The sequence below is a fragment of the Aedes aegypti genome, chromosome 2 (assembly GCF_002204515.2).
Source record: "Aedes aegypti strain LVP_AGWG chromosome 2, AaegL5.0 Primary Assembly, whole genome shotgun sequence".
NCBI lineage: Eukaryota > Metazoa > Arthropoda > Insecta > Diptera > Culicidae > Aedes > Aedes aegypti.
The window spans coordinates 165,747,946-165,762,678 of NC_035108.1; the positions used below are offsets into that span (position 1 = coordinate 165,747,946).

Consider the following 14,733-nt stretch of genomic DNA (forward strand, 5'->3'; position numbering starts at 1 on the left):
ACAATCTCCCTTCAAGCTGTCGCTCTGCATCTAAGCCATGCAGATAAGAAGGCAAAATCAGTCTCACTGGATGTTCACGACTATGAAAAGGTACGTAAATTATCTTCTCCTCATTCGACGTACCTAAACTGTGTCAGCCATTCCAATATGCACTTTAATATCCTTAGTTTTTAAATCTCCAGACGACAATCAACAAATGTAGGGCGATTCGCCAATCTTTTAGTTTTGGGAAAGGCAGCAGATAAAAATCAATAAGGGCATCAACTGCGCATGTTTCGCTCGGAGGGAATTGTTGACATTTATTTAACTGGTCTGTTAGATGCAAATGCGTTGTAACTTATAGGAGCCTGAACTTAACATGTATTCGTAGTTGGTTTTTAATTATGTTTCCAATATAATGTTATGTTATATTTTATGTGAGCCGATTTGTTATCGTGTACTTCAAACCACGTAAATTGAGTACGTACCGTGAAAATTTCGTGAACGAAAGCTAGTTTACATTTTAACAAAAAGTACTACCATGCCAGCATCATATTCTGATCGGTTGACTCTGATGGTAAATTCTCGCATTTTCCATGCTCTTTAGAATGTTTTACAATTTTGAATTTGGGCGATTTAGACAGACAGATCTTGAACTCCATTAGGAGAATCAAGATTTTATTCCAATTAGCAAATAAAGGAGACTGTCGCGTATTGCCGAAAACTCTTAAAGATCGCGAACTTCTCCTTAAACATCTTGAAGAGAAGAAGCACATTTTTTTAATTACGACGACAAAACTGAACGTTTGTTCAAAGTCGTCTTGAAAGGTCTCTCAACTCCCACCTGGAACGATGTAATGCATCGGAGATATGCAGATTTAGATGTATGTGTACGATATATGCCTAGTTCGGCTCTGATCGACAGGCAATCAGTATATTCAGTTTTTCAACTAGCTTGAAGCGATGAACGTTTCAAGACAAGCTCTCCACTATATCTGCTTGCAATCTCCGGTCGTCGATAGACATTTTGGTTCTTTCCTGGTAAAGAAAGATCCGATTGTATGCGAAAGACTATGGCTCATGCTTTTCAATACAGCTGGAAAAAGAAGAACTACACGTAGCACCAAATAGTATGTAACAATGAGGCGGACCGGAAGATTTGATGAGCAATCCCCACCAATAAGAAACCACCTCTTTGTCTACCGAAAATCCTAACGGAAAATCATCGGAAAATGTACCTCTCCCTCTGATTTTAATATTCTAAATGAACAATTGAATTAAATGATTGATGCAATGTTCAAAACCACCATTATGACTGAAGCAGTCCAAGTTGGTGTAAAATTTTCTAATCAAATTGTTATTGGATTACGTTTCTGCTCGTTTTTTAAATGGTAAAGAGGACGAGCTGTTTAATTTTCTAACAGCTAATAACATACATATAGCAGTTATTACTGAAACTTATTTGAAACCTGGATCAAAACTCAAAAGAAATCCAAACTTTTTTATTATCGTAATAATCGACTTGGTGGGGCATGTGGGAGAGTTGCAATCATCATTCATAGGCGTATAAAACATCATATTTTTCGTTATTTGAAACTAAGGTTTTTGAAACTTTAAGTCTTTCTTTTGAAACACAGCTTGGTAAATATACTTTCATAGCTGCTTATTTGCCTTTCAATGCTCTGGGCAGCAAGTTAATTGGCTCCAACCTGACTTGTGAAAATTGACTCGCAAGAAGTCAAAAATTTTTGTCATTGGTGACTTTAACCCGTTAACGCCTAAGGTAACTCACAATTTGAATTCAGCTCCGTTTTTGTTATTCATAGACTTATTCCCATAAATTAAACCTCATTTCACCAAAAAATTTCAAGTCTATGGTGGGGATCCAGAAAAAATCTTGACAGTGTGTCGTCCATATCTAGCTGTTCTATAAGTTTATTTTCGAGATTAATCAAATATATTTTCATGATCTTTGACCCATTACAATGTAAACAAGTTGAATATTGAAAAAAAAAACTGCAGGTGAGGGGTAATTCATAAATTACGTGACGTACAGAAAAGGAAGGAGAGGGTTACAAGGGAATGTGACTACCCATATAAAAATTGAAATCCATACAACACAGAGGAAAATTGAGGAGGATGAGTATGGCAAAACTTTGCGTGATGTAATTTATGGACGTGCCCTGATAAAGAAATTGCAACATAAAAAATGAAAATTTCAGAAACGAAAGATACATGCCAGAACTAAATCATTTAGTGACTTCAATTCAATTTTCTGCTCTACCACGTAAGTAAGATACAGACATACATACATTTCCATACATGTACACCTACTCATATTTTCAAAAATGTCTGGAAACTCCCCAGTCAACCAATACTTTTATTTATCATTGCAAAATGAACTTCTGGCCGAAATTTCACTTAATTCAGAGTAAATTTAGGTGTGCTTCAAATCAATTATGTGTTTTTGGGCTATTTTCAAGCTTTAAAAAATCATAACTACCGAACGAAACATCAAAGTTTATTGAAAATACCTCTACATAGTAGTTTATCCAATTCTACGAACTTTTGCCGAACACGATTTTAAGATTGGAGCAAGTTTTAACATAGTTTGGTTGAGGTTTCTATCTCGAGGATCTTGAAAATCTCTTTTTTCGGGAAGTGTTTTCACTGAAAAGCATGCCTGCATGAACATTTCGGATTTTTAATTTCCAGGCATGATGACTATGCATATCTTAAAGTCAATCCCGTTCAAAGTTACTATTTATCTCACGAAAATAAATTGTAAAAAAATTAGTAATTGAAAAGCACATTTGTAAATCCACTGTGGGTGAGCGAAGAGCACCACCGTGAGCTTCAAAGAACACAAAAAATGAACGCGTTAGCACTGCCTTTTCTCAGTCGATGATGATGATTGTTTTCAAATCGTTCTAAATGATCAGTGAAATGCGATCAAAACAATCATCACTCGGAAAAAAAAGCAATGCTAACTTGTTCAATTCATTCGTTTTCGGTACATGTGTCATGCATAATTTAATTATCATCAGGTTGCGATGCAGTGTTCGATCTTTGGGCATTTATTGTAATTTATTGCCTTGTGCAACATGTAAGCTGTTGATGGTCATTGAAGTAATAAATGTATTATGTTCGATTCCCGTTGACAAGGGCATGAAAAAATAATTTTAATGGGTGTTTTATATACCATGTATATTGAGAAAACTGTAATTTCTGGATACTGTGGAGAACAAATTTGGATCAAACAATGTTAAAACTCAATTTAATCTTACTAGCGTGTTCGACAAACTTTAACTGAATAGAAATTGCTTTCAAATAGTGGTAATAGCATGTGGTTTTGATTTTCCACATGCTAGTTATGATTTTTTAAACCTTGTAATAAGCCCAAAAACACATTTTCAACTTGAAGCATATTGAAATCTTTATCAAATGAGCTAAAAATTTGACCAGACATTGTTCTTGGCATGAGAATTCCGAATACTGCTTGACCGGTAGATTTCCAGACATTTTTCCTAATATGAACAGGTCTTATGTCTTATGTACAGGGGGTTGTCAAAATAACTGGGACAGGCAAAAATTGGGCCAACTTTGGAATGCTGTAACTTTGACAAAAATTGACCGATTTCAATTCTTTAAGAAGTAATGGACGGGTCAACTAATCTAGTTTTGAGGGGCATCCATGGAGATGAACTATGACCACCGGATACCGGTGATAATCCAAATTTTCGGAAGCATGTCTTATACAGTAAAATTATGACGTGTTTTTAGCAAAGGTCTCGGTTAAAAATCAAAATTTTACTACACATGAAGATAGAAGATCAAATTCTGAAGCGATTGGTGCGCCAAGTATTAAGATCGGTCCAGAAACATCCAATATATGGCCATTTACCCGGAATCGGTGCCGGTAGTGGATCCGAATTGGGATCAAACTATTTATTCACTCAAAATATGTCGCGCAATATTGTTTTTTTCCTAGCTTATCATAAAATACCCTATTATAAATTGAAAATGAGTCTTGTACAGATTTGGCCACTCATGGCGCCGCCAAGTGCCCCGGGGGAACCTTGCATAGGGGACATTTCGATTTTGACACCAAAGCATATCATGCGACGGCTCATTCTTCATATCTTGTCGTAAATAGGGCAACTGTAGACTCAAAATGGATAGCTGACTACAGTGACTACTTCCGGGACCACCGGATGTCCCCGAGGGAACCTGTAATTAGGGACAATTGAAATTAAACTCCAATACATATCGTGCGACGGTTCATTTTTCATGTCTCGTGCTAAATAGGGCTATTGTAGACCTAAAATAGATAATTGACTACAGTGGCCACTTTTGGGACCACCGGAATTTTCCGGAGGAACCTGGCATTGGGGACATTTCTGTTTTTACACCAAAACATATCATGCGACGGCTCTTTCTTCATGCCTTGTCGTAAATAAAGTAACGGTAGACTCAAAATGGGAATTTAATTGAATTGGTTACTTTTGGGACTACCGGGTGTCTCCTAGGGAACAGTCGCCCCTCACCCTTGGAGTTCAGTTCATGGATGTATAAGTCAATTTGTCGTTTTTTTCGTTCTTCACTCCCTTCAAAAGATCATCTACTTCTTTCGAAGGCTAGAAAACATGTGTTTTCTTTTTTTAGTTGAATACTGGACTTCAATATAGGCGAATAAAACATTTGCCGACTAGCGCCATCATGAAAATAACTTCCGAACTAAGAAGGTTTTAGGCGAATAGCTTTCTTTGGATTTAATCAGTGGACTGATATATAAGCGAATAAAATGTGTGGCCAATAGTGCCATTTAGGTGATTTCCAAAGTAATAAGTTTCCAGGCGAATAGGTCAAAGACACTAACTTTGTATCCAACCACAGGATTGAGATATAAGCAAATAATATGGAGTGTTTTGTGAAGCCCAAGCAGGACAGTTCGGTTTTGCGTCGTCCGATTGATTTTGCTGACGGATTCGCGCGTATTTTCGTTGCCGGAGAATTTTTTTTCCCTGTTTTGGAGCGTCTTGCTGGGTAGTGCTTTGTGAAGCCCAAGCAAGACAGTTCGGTTTTGCGTCGTCCGATTGACTTTGCTGACGGATTCGCGCGTGTTTTCGTCACCGGAGAATTTTTTTTCCCTGTTTTGGAGCGTCTTGCTGGGTAGGTATTTGGGAAGGCCCAAGCAAGACGGTTTGTTTTCGGGACGCCAAGAAGTTTTGCTGTCAGTGTCAGTTTTGTGTTCAGTCGAGAATGGATTACCAACTTGTGAGTTCGTTTCATGCTTATGATAACACATTTTTTCTTGAAAGCGTAACTTTTATGTAATATTAAAACAAACTTTGTATGGTTCGTCACTATAAGTGTCGGCATTATGCTTTTTTCTTATACAACTTCAATATACATATATTTTTCTCTTTTTGACATTATTAAAAATTATCTCTTGAATTGTTCGACATTGTGAATGTTGACGTATTTTCTAAAACTTCTATTTTTTCGAACAATTTCACCTAGTATCTCACTTTCCGGCAGGGGCTTAGAAAAATTTGAAATTTTGTGTTTACAAAATTGGGCATCTTTGTAGTTCTGTGGAGAAAATTTCAACTCGATTGCTTGAAAGGGAACAAAACTACAGCATGTCAAAGTTGAGCTTTTTGTATGAAAATCGACATGCGCTGCTATTATTCAGAACAGCACTGTAATTTTCAAACAAATTATGTATGGTTCGTCACTACAAGTGTCGGCATTATTCCTGTTTCATTTAAGTTAAAATATATACATGCAATTTTCAGTTTTCGTCATTAATAATAACGTCTTTTGAATTGTTCGACATTATAGATGTTGACGTATTTTTTCCAAAAACTTCTCGAGACAAAAATACAAAACTAGCTTTAAATACAAGTCGTATATTTCCCCCTTGTCCATGGATCGCATCACCGACCAGAGGTGGCTCCCAGATCTTTTCCTCCCTCACTAATAAACACCCTTCCCGTGGTGATTGTGGAGATGCAGAGGTATTCTCGGTCTCTAGAAGCAACAATCATTACACCCTAACATTCCTTCCCCATCCCAACTGACTGTAAGGACTTGGCCGGCGCCGTTATTGATCAATAATATTAGATCTGCTAAAATTGCACTTCGAGAGTAAGCGGAAACTCCCATCCCTCATTCATTTGGATCGTAGTGCAATTCTTACCAGTTCCGATCAATCACGGAGTAGCAACCATTGTCATGTACAGTCAGTCTATGCTATGCTATGCTAACCACAGGATTGAGATATAAGCAAATAATATGTTTGTCTACTAGCGCCAGCTTGGGAGAGTTTTCCCAACTACTATGTTAATGGGCGAATAGATCCCATTTAGTTGAACGCTTTTGACGAAGACACAAATTTCGAATCTCATCGCTGGACTGATATAAAAAAATAAAATATTTGACCACTATAGCCACCTTGTGAGTGTTGTCCGAACTAATATGGTTTTAGGCGAATAGGATTTATTTAATTGTTCAACATTGTACAAGACACAAACTTTGTATCTCATCACTTCACTGAGATATTTGCAAATAAAATCTTTGCCCACTAGCGCTATCTTGTGAGTGTTATAAGGTTTTATGTGACTAAGAATCATTCAGTTGTTCAACATTGTCGAAGGCACCAATTTTGTATCTCATAACAGAACTGAGATACAAGCAAATACAATATTTGCCCACTAATGCAATCTAGTGAATGTTTTCCGAACTAATAATTTTTCGAGCGAATAGATCTCATTCGGTTGAACACATTTGTCGAAGACACCAATGTTGTACCTCATCACTGAACTGAGATATAAACAATCAAATTGTTCGATCGCTAGCGCCATCTTTTGAGTGTATTCCGAATTAAAAAGGTGTTAGGCGAATAGGTCTCATTTAGTTGATCAACTTTGTCGAAGACACCAATTTTGTATCTAATAACTGGACAGAGATATAAGCAAATAACATCTCTGCTCACTAACGCCATCTAGTGAGTGTTTTCCGAACTAATGAATTTTCGGGTGACTAGATCTCATTCAGTTAAACACATTTGTCGAAGACACCAACGTTGTATATCATCACTGAACTGCAATATAAACATTCAAAATGTTCGACCATTAGCGCCACCTTTTGAATACGGAGATGAACCAGCCAAGGGCTGAAAATCTCCCTAATAAAGATAAATAATAAAAATCTTTTGAATGTTTTCCGAACAAATATGGTTTTAGGCGAATAGTTCTCATTTAGTTGATCAACTTTATCGAAGACACCATTTTTGTATCTCATAACTGGACTAAGATATAAGCAAATAAAGTTTTGGCTCACTTGCGTCATCTTGGGAGTGTTTTCCGAAATTATAAGGTTCTATGCGAATAGGTATTATTTAGTTGTTCAACTTTGTCGAAAACACCATTTTTGTATCTCATCGCTGGGCTGAGATATAAACGAAGCAAATATTTGTACGCCGGAAAGTTGTTTCTATAGAGCTTAGTAACATTTGAACACACGAACACTTGCAAACGCTCATCATACTCAGTTTGTTTTTGTATTTTTCAACGAAACTTGCACACACTTTCCAGACTCATCAAAATGTATATGGAAATATTACCCAATTTGAAATATTTACACCCAGGTTTTAGGTGTTTACCGAGACAGAGTGCATATTGTTTTCCTCTAACTCTCAACTACATCTACACTAGGGCACCTATACCATTGAGCGTGATAACCACTATATGCGACATTTTTTGACGTCTGTACGCCACCTGGTGAGTTAATTCTGAATTAAAACAGTTACCAAGTGGAAGTCAACAGTCCTGTGATCAACTTTGCAGAAGACAGTTTTCTCCTAAACCTCTTTATTTTCAACAACAAGTACTGTCCTATTTATAGGACGCTGGGCGTTCGGGGCTTCTGTCCTATTTTTAGGACGCTGGGCGGATATAGGTTAATTATTCACTATATTGATGACTTTGGAAAGTAGGACGGTGAGATTGATCATTAGGGTATACATGCTAGTTTCGAGAAATTGTTTAACAGACAAGGAAAGTGACTCATTTCTTTAGGACATATGAACGCAACGATCAATAAATAGTTTCAACAACAAGAATAACGAAATGAACTAGCATGACTTTAAAGGACACTTAAATGACAAATCATTTCGACTAGACAGTATTTGTAATGACACTACTACACTACTATTTCAACCAAATTCTGTTGGAGTTGCTGATTTTTACAATGCTTTCTTCTCTCAGAAGCAAGGGAATATGGGTGGTACTTTTCAAAAACTACCACGTCACAATACTAATAAAAAAAAGTGTTCATGTGGGCGCCATTGCCTAGTCTGAGTATTGGGCCTGGTAGAGGAGAACTTGGCGAACGCTAGTAAAGCTGTCAGGCAGCTCCAACTGAATATCCCACAAAAAAAATCCAAATCTCGCGTTGAGTATCATACAGGCGTATCTGCAGTGATCGATTTCTCTTCGTCGATTTTCTCTTTGCATGATTACACGAAATTCAATCGGTTTTAGAAACATTTGACGGTGTAGTACGATGAAGGATGATGAGTACTTACTACTGAGTCAAAAATAGCAGTCGAAAACAGTCGCCCGGTAAAGCAATTAGCTAAAGAGAAAGTCGATGAAGAGAAATCGATCATTGCAGTTACGCCCTTATGATACTGAACGCGAGAAATGTGGATTTTGTTAGAACTTCCGAAGAAAAAACGCGGATGTTCCAAGCCACCTTTGTATCGAAAATGGTTGAGATTTATTTTTTTTTCTTAATTTTTCAATGAAAAATGTTATTAAATGTTTAACTTGAAAAAGTTTAGCAATACTCTTTCGCTATTGCACTAATGAAAAAAAAAATAAATTGAATAACAAAGTTAATCATCACATAATAGTAAAAGTTAATCATCGCATAATAGTACAGTCATCTCTCCCTTACTCGATATTGAAGGGACCATCGAGTTAGGGAGGTATCGAGTTACAGAACACAAAAGCAGTGCAACTGCGTTCAAAGGGACCAGCGAGTTAGCCATGAAAACCAACTTTTACTATGGTTCTCTAACTCGATATCGAGATACGGAATATCGAGTAAGGGAGAGTTAACTGTAGTAGTACTATTTCTAACTTTAAATCACTTTGTTCCTATTCGATCCACTTATTCTATTCACCCCGTTTTACGATATTTTGTATTATTTAGAATAAATCATGAAATAACAGTCGATCAAAGTCGTGGAAAAAAGGGTTAATTATTCTTTCAACAAATCTGGAGCAATTTTTGGACGAATTGCTAAAAGAGTTTATGGAAAATCTCTAGAATAATTTCAGAGTTCTCCAGAAGAAATTCCTAGAGAACAATCGCGTAAGATCATCTGGAATTCCTCTGGTCAACCAGAATTATTCATCACGATTAGATTCAAACAGGAAGAGGAAAATAGTGACTATAGAGACTGTTTTGGTTATAAAAGAGACTTTAGAGAACTTGAATTAAAAATAGAGACTCTTAGAGACTTGTTTTAAAATAGAGGAGACCAAGTCTCAAAAAAGAGACCTGCCACTAACCTTGGGACTTGGGATAGGGTCAAAAGAGGCCCCATTTGACGGTATAGAATACTAGGGTGCCGGTGCCATTAGTGGACTACCTAAGCTATAAAAAATCATAATAAAATAACGAAAAGCCCTAACAGAGATCTTTGGCGTGAACAGAAAGATTTCAACCTCTACTATATAAGAAAAATATAAAAAGAGTTATAAAGCTAATTTTTTAACATAAAATCGCTTGAGCCACTATTGGTACACGTGTTCCAGTAGTTGCGCTAGTGCTCCAGTAGTAGACGTTCGGGAATGATACAAGGAAGTTTAAACAAAATGGTAAATTTTTACATAGGTTTAACATTTTTTCCTCGGAACAGCAATTAATATCTTTCGAATGAAGCATAAAGATCATCTCTAGGACTTTTCTTCATTTTTATACATCCATTTTAAAAACTGCTTCCAACCGTTGATCCACTACTGGAACACGACGGCTTCTATTGGTGCAAGGGAGCCAATTTTTTACGTAAACTTAATTATTTATATGAATTTTTGATAAGATAAAAAGCTGAAATTTGACAAATCGACTAAACTAGAGGCGATCTATCCACCAAAAATAGCACATGTCGTTTTTATCGAAAAATTTTCGTTTTATTCCATAGTCCAATCTACTGGTACATTACAACCATTGGTACCGGCACCCTATAATGTTACTTCGTCAAATTTACACTTGCCAAAAGGAAGAACAGATGAACTAAGTATGCAGTTGATAGATATTGTTTATTTTGTCACCCATGACAGGGGCTATCCTCCACAAACGCGCGGTGCTAGCATAGGTATGATAAGCGAAACTTTACATTTTTTATCTCAAAAGAAAAACTAACACAGATCGTCTGTACACAGCGAAAGGATTTCGAATCTCATTTACACGATAATAAATGCATTCACCAGCATCAACTCCCACCAACGAAATTAAACGTAGGTATAGGTTACTTACCTTCCGTCCAACTGCTTGATAAGAAGGGTGATCAACGCTCAATGGATGGGAGCCTACCACTGTTGGTGATGTGGAAATACTGGTTCCTTTCAGGGGGAATTTTTCCATACCGTGTTTCGATCTCAAAACTTTCTTATAGATCACTGGGATAACAATATATAGAGACTCATCAACTCTCTAGGTTCACTATTCCACCAATAGCATGCAGCATTGTAACAATCAGATCAGATTCTTAAGTGGTGTTTGAATCAAATCAGAAGTGGGTGTTTCTAGCTTAATCTCGCTATATCTATCGCTATGATGAATTTCAGATCTTTTTCACTACCGTCACCGCAGAACATAAGTGTACTGACACGTAGTAATAATGCTCGTTGAAACTGTTTTCTTCTTAATTTTAGGAATAAGCAATATTTTACGTACACACTGTATAAACACAAAATATGTTTTCAAGTATTAGACTTCACTGTACGATTTGCTTTAATTACTTATCTGTAATGCGCACTTATCTTCTTTTTATGAATGAATCAGTATTCAGAACATTGGAAATTTTGTGCTGATATTTCACATCAGGTAGAGATCACAAGTACGCGACAATCACCATTAACAAACATTACTTTTCTTCAAGCTATTATCGTGTTTCGTAAATTTTTTCACGGCACGTGTAGCTGAAGAAACTGCTGAACATATAACTAAACAATTTAATCGAAATTACTTATTGAAAAAGTCACAAACTAACATTGTTATTCACTTCCTAATTAATAAATATTATACATAACTTCGCGACCGAGATTGTTGGAATTTTTCTAATGACAGCTCAGATTGAAGGTAACATTTTTTTCTTGCTTTTTGCTTTCTGTTTTGTTTGGAATTTAGCGAACGCGATCCACACGAGTTGCACCCACTGACTACACGCACACAAATTACTATACGGAACTTTCGTAAAATAATACTTTTGACTCATGTCCACAGACAAACAGACATAACACTTGAATGTTTTCATCGTATAGCGAAATAAGCAAATAAGGCACTCGTTGCTCTCGTACCACTTTTGTTCGAGTTTGACGTTTGTAATTGTGCATCTAAGCACTGTTCATTTTATAAAGTGGACACCTTTGTTCATGCTATCCAGGTTTTTAAAAACGCAAATGGCTGCCACAAACAGGCTCGGTTTCTGGTAGGGACATGTCGATTTGACGTTTGGCTTGGGTCGTTTTCTATAAGGTTATCGCACCCTTCTCTTTCCAGCAACAAGATCAAATGGGATATCCATATCCATAAGCGTGCGTATGCTGGAAAGAGAAAAGCGATTAAACGTCAGATTGCCTTATTGAACGGACCCAAGCTAATCGTCAAATCGTTTCATCCCTACCAGAAAGCTAGACTGTTTGCGGCAGCCATTAGCGCTCGTAAAAGCTGGATATTTTTTTTTATTTGATAAACTTGTAATCGGTTTGCTGCACGCTATGAACTAGACTATCGAAACGCACATAAGGCAAAGCTATGAATTTCAACCCGATTTATTGTGGCGAATTTTCATAAGTGGTTTCTATGTACACCCGATTCTGTTTTTGCACGGATTTTTGTTACACGGCCGTGCAAAAAAAGTTTTTATACATTTTTTTCGACAAATCCCTTTTTTTGCATGAAACATCGAGAAATGGTGATACTTTTTTTGCACGGTTTTTGAAATTTTGAACTGAAAACTTTTTTTGCACGGTACGCATCCCCGTGCAAAAACAGAATCGGGTGTATTTCGATAGTCCATTTGCCTGAGTGTGCGCATCGTTCAACTATTCGCGACTACGAAACAAAATGAGATATACAAAGCACTCGCACTTATGGAAAACCTCGTAAGGAACTGTCATCGTGTGCGTGAAAAAACAGCAAAAAATATATCTCTCCTTGTTTTTCCCACAGAAAACCGAGGAAAACAGCAGCAGCTTCGTAGTCTCGAATTATTCTACAATGTTATGAAAATATAAAATAAATAAAAATAGCTTTAGTTTTTCCAAAATCTCCTAAGAAAAACTTTTTGTCAAATTTAAGCATTATTTTTCGCATCACAAAAATCCTCATTATTGTTTTTGCATACAGCTTGTGAAATTAATATTTCTGATGTCGAAATTTCACTGAAAACAGTTTTATGTTTATCAATTATAATGTATATTACACTAATTTGGCAAGGAATATTAATAATCAACATAAAGTCTCATTTATTTTGCTGCCTGTGGTGTAAGAAATTAAGAAAGTTTTTATACTTTCCTCTCACTGTGTAAATAAGATCGCATTTTGGATTTTACCAAAAAATACAATATTGAGAACAAATTCTAGCATAACCTGCGATCCCGCCCTAAATGCCATTGCTAACCGAGTGTGTGGCTCCTTGTTTCTAAGCAAATGAATGGCCCAGGATGAAAACTACCACCACTGACAGATAAGGGAGGATCTTCTCATCATAGTAGCATAGTTGAATAACGTTCAAATCCTTTCAAATCCATTCATTTGCTCGATAACAACAAGCTACACACTCGGTTACCAATAGCTTTTAGGGCGAGATCACAAGTTATGCGAAATGTGTATGTTGGTATCCATTACTGTTGTACTGAAGCTAAGGCTTCAAAAAACTCATTAATATTCTACCATTCTATGACACTAGGTCATTTTAGTGGTTTATTTTTTATGGTCTAATTTGCTGTTACACCATGTTTTGACTCCCAGCAAAAAAGAAGAGTAAAAAAGCGTGTTCAAATTTGGTTTAGATTACTAAAGAAACTATATTTTTACAAAAGAGAGCTAAATCTTGAGTTTTAATTGCATTCTTAGGTACAATTCTGACTCTTTATGGTCGTTTCATTAAAAAAGCCCATACTTTTAAAATTATGTACGCATATTTATCGATCTAGAGCAAATTGTAAGCGTTTTTCTCCGAATATTTTGATAGGTAATCTCAGAATAACACACAGAATACCCACAATGACGTGGGGACTAAATAAGCAACTCTATGAAGGCGTAGGTTATTTTTCATATTAATACCAGGGATAAGGTGCGACTCAAATCTTTTTCGTTGCTACACGCGCTGCTGCGAGATAGCACCCAAAATTCGAACGAGACGTGCACGAGGTTTTTTTTCTGGACTGCACCCTGCCAGTGCAAATTCACTTGAATTCATGTCATGTCTGTCAAAACTCTTAACACGATGAAGATATACCCTTATGTTTCTAACTTTACCAAATATATTAAGATCCACAACTATAAGCTTTTGCAAAGCACTTATCGAGCTTGTCCGCTTTCAAAGCATACTTTGTTGAAAATATTCTAGAGTGAATTTTTGTGCTGAAAGAGTAGAGATTGTGCTTTGCTTTGTCTCGCACAAAAAAAGTGTATCTTGCACCTTGTTTTAAGTTTACTCGCAAATAATGGGAGACGTACAATCAATTCCTGAGTGGCACGCATATTTTTGGCACAGCACTGAGTTTTCGACATTCCCTGCTTTAAACATCAAAATTCTACTCATATCAGTTCCATTCAAATTTAAAATATTTTTCTCTTAAAAAATCGATGAAAAAGGATTTTATGATATTTGGGAAACAGTCATAATAGTCATAATGGTTGGTTGGTTTGACTTTATTAACGAGATTTTTAGCCCTGGGCTAGTTCATCTCGGGACCAACGGCTTTACTTCCCTTCCGAAGGAAGTCGTCACTATAACTTTTTACGTCATAAGTGACTATGTCGGGGATGGGATTCGATCCCAGGTCCTCGGCGTGAGAGGCGAGTGTTCTAACCACTACACCAGGTCCGTCCCCCCTATAATAGTCATAATGCGTCAAATTAGCCACATTGAAAAGATGATGCTTCAATTAAGGAACCAAATGGGTTCCACAAAAAGTTATTAGAACATGAAGGAAAAAACATGTAACACATTTTTACTGATTTTTTTTTTCAGATATAATAGTTTAGCTGACATAGCTTCAAATTTTCACAAAATTTGTTAGATTTTTGACTTTTAGTCAAATATTTGAATTGAGAATTCTCTTAACCGCGTCAAATATGGTAGGTTCACGGTATGGATTACCGTGATGATTCGTCAACACGTTGTTGATCTTTGTCAGTATAATACAACATTTTGAGTTATGAAGTGAAATGAATTTGTAGATTCGTTGCCCCGTTCGGAAGTCGTGGAATGCAATTATTAATACA

The 14,733-nt window shown here is 36.5% G+C and overlaps 1 protein-coding gene across 1 annotated transcript in view; it reads right to left on the reverse strand.

Moving 5' to 3' along the window:
- The window catches only part of LOC5572287 (H(+)/Cl(-) exchange transporter 5), a 33,809-nt gene extending 22,452 nt beyond the window's left edge, over positions 1-11,357 (reverse strand). The window contains 1 exon segment of the mRNA XM_001653922.2: positions 10,534-11,357. Within this exon segment, the coding sequence (XP_001653972.2) occupies positions 10,534-10,641 (108 nt within the window). The 5' untranslated portion in view covers positions 10,642-11,357.
- Between the last annotated feature and the right edge of the window lie 3,376 nt (positions 11,358-14,733).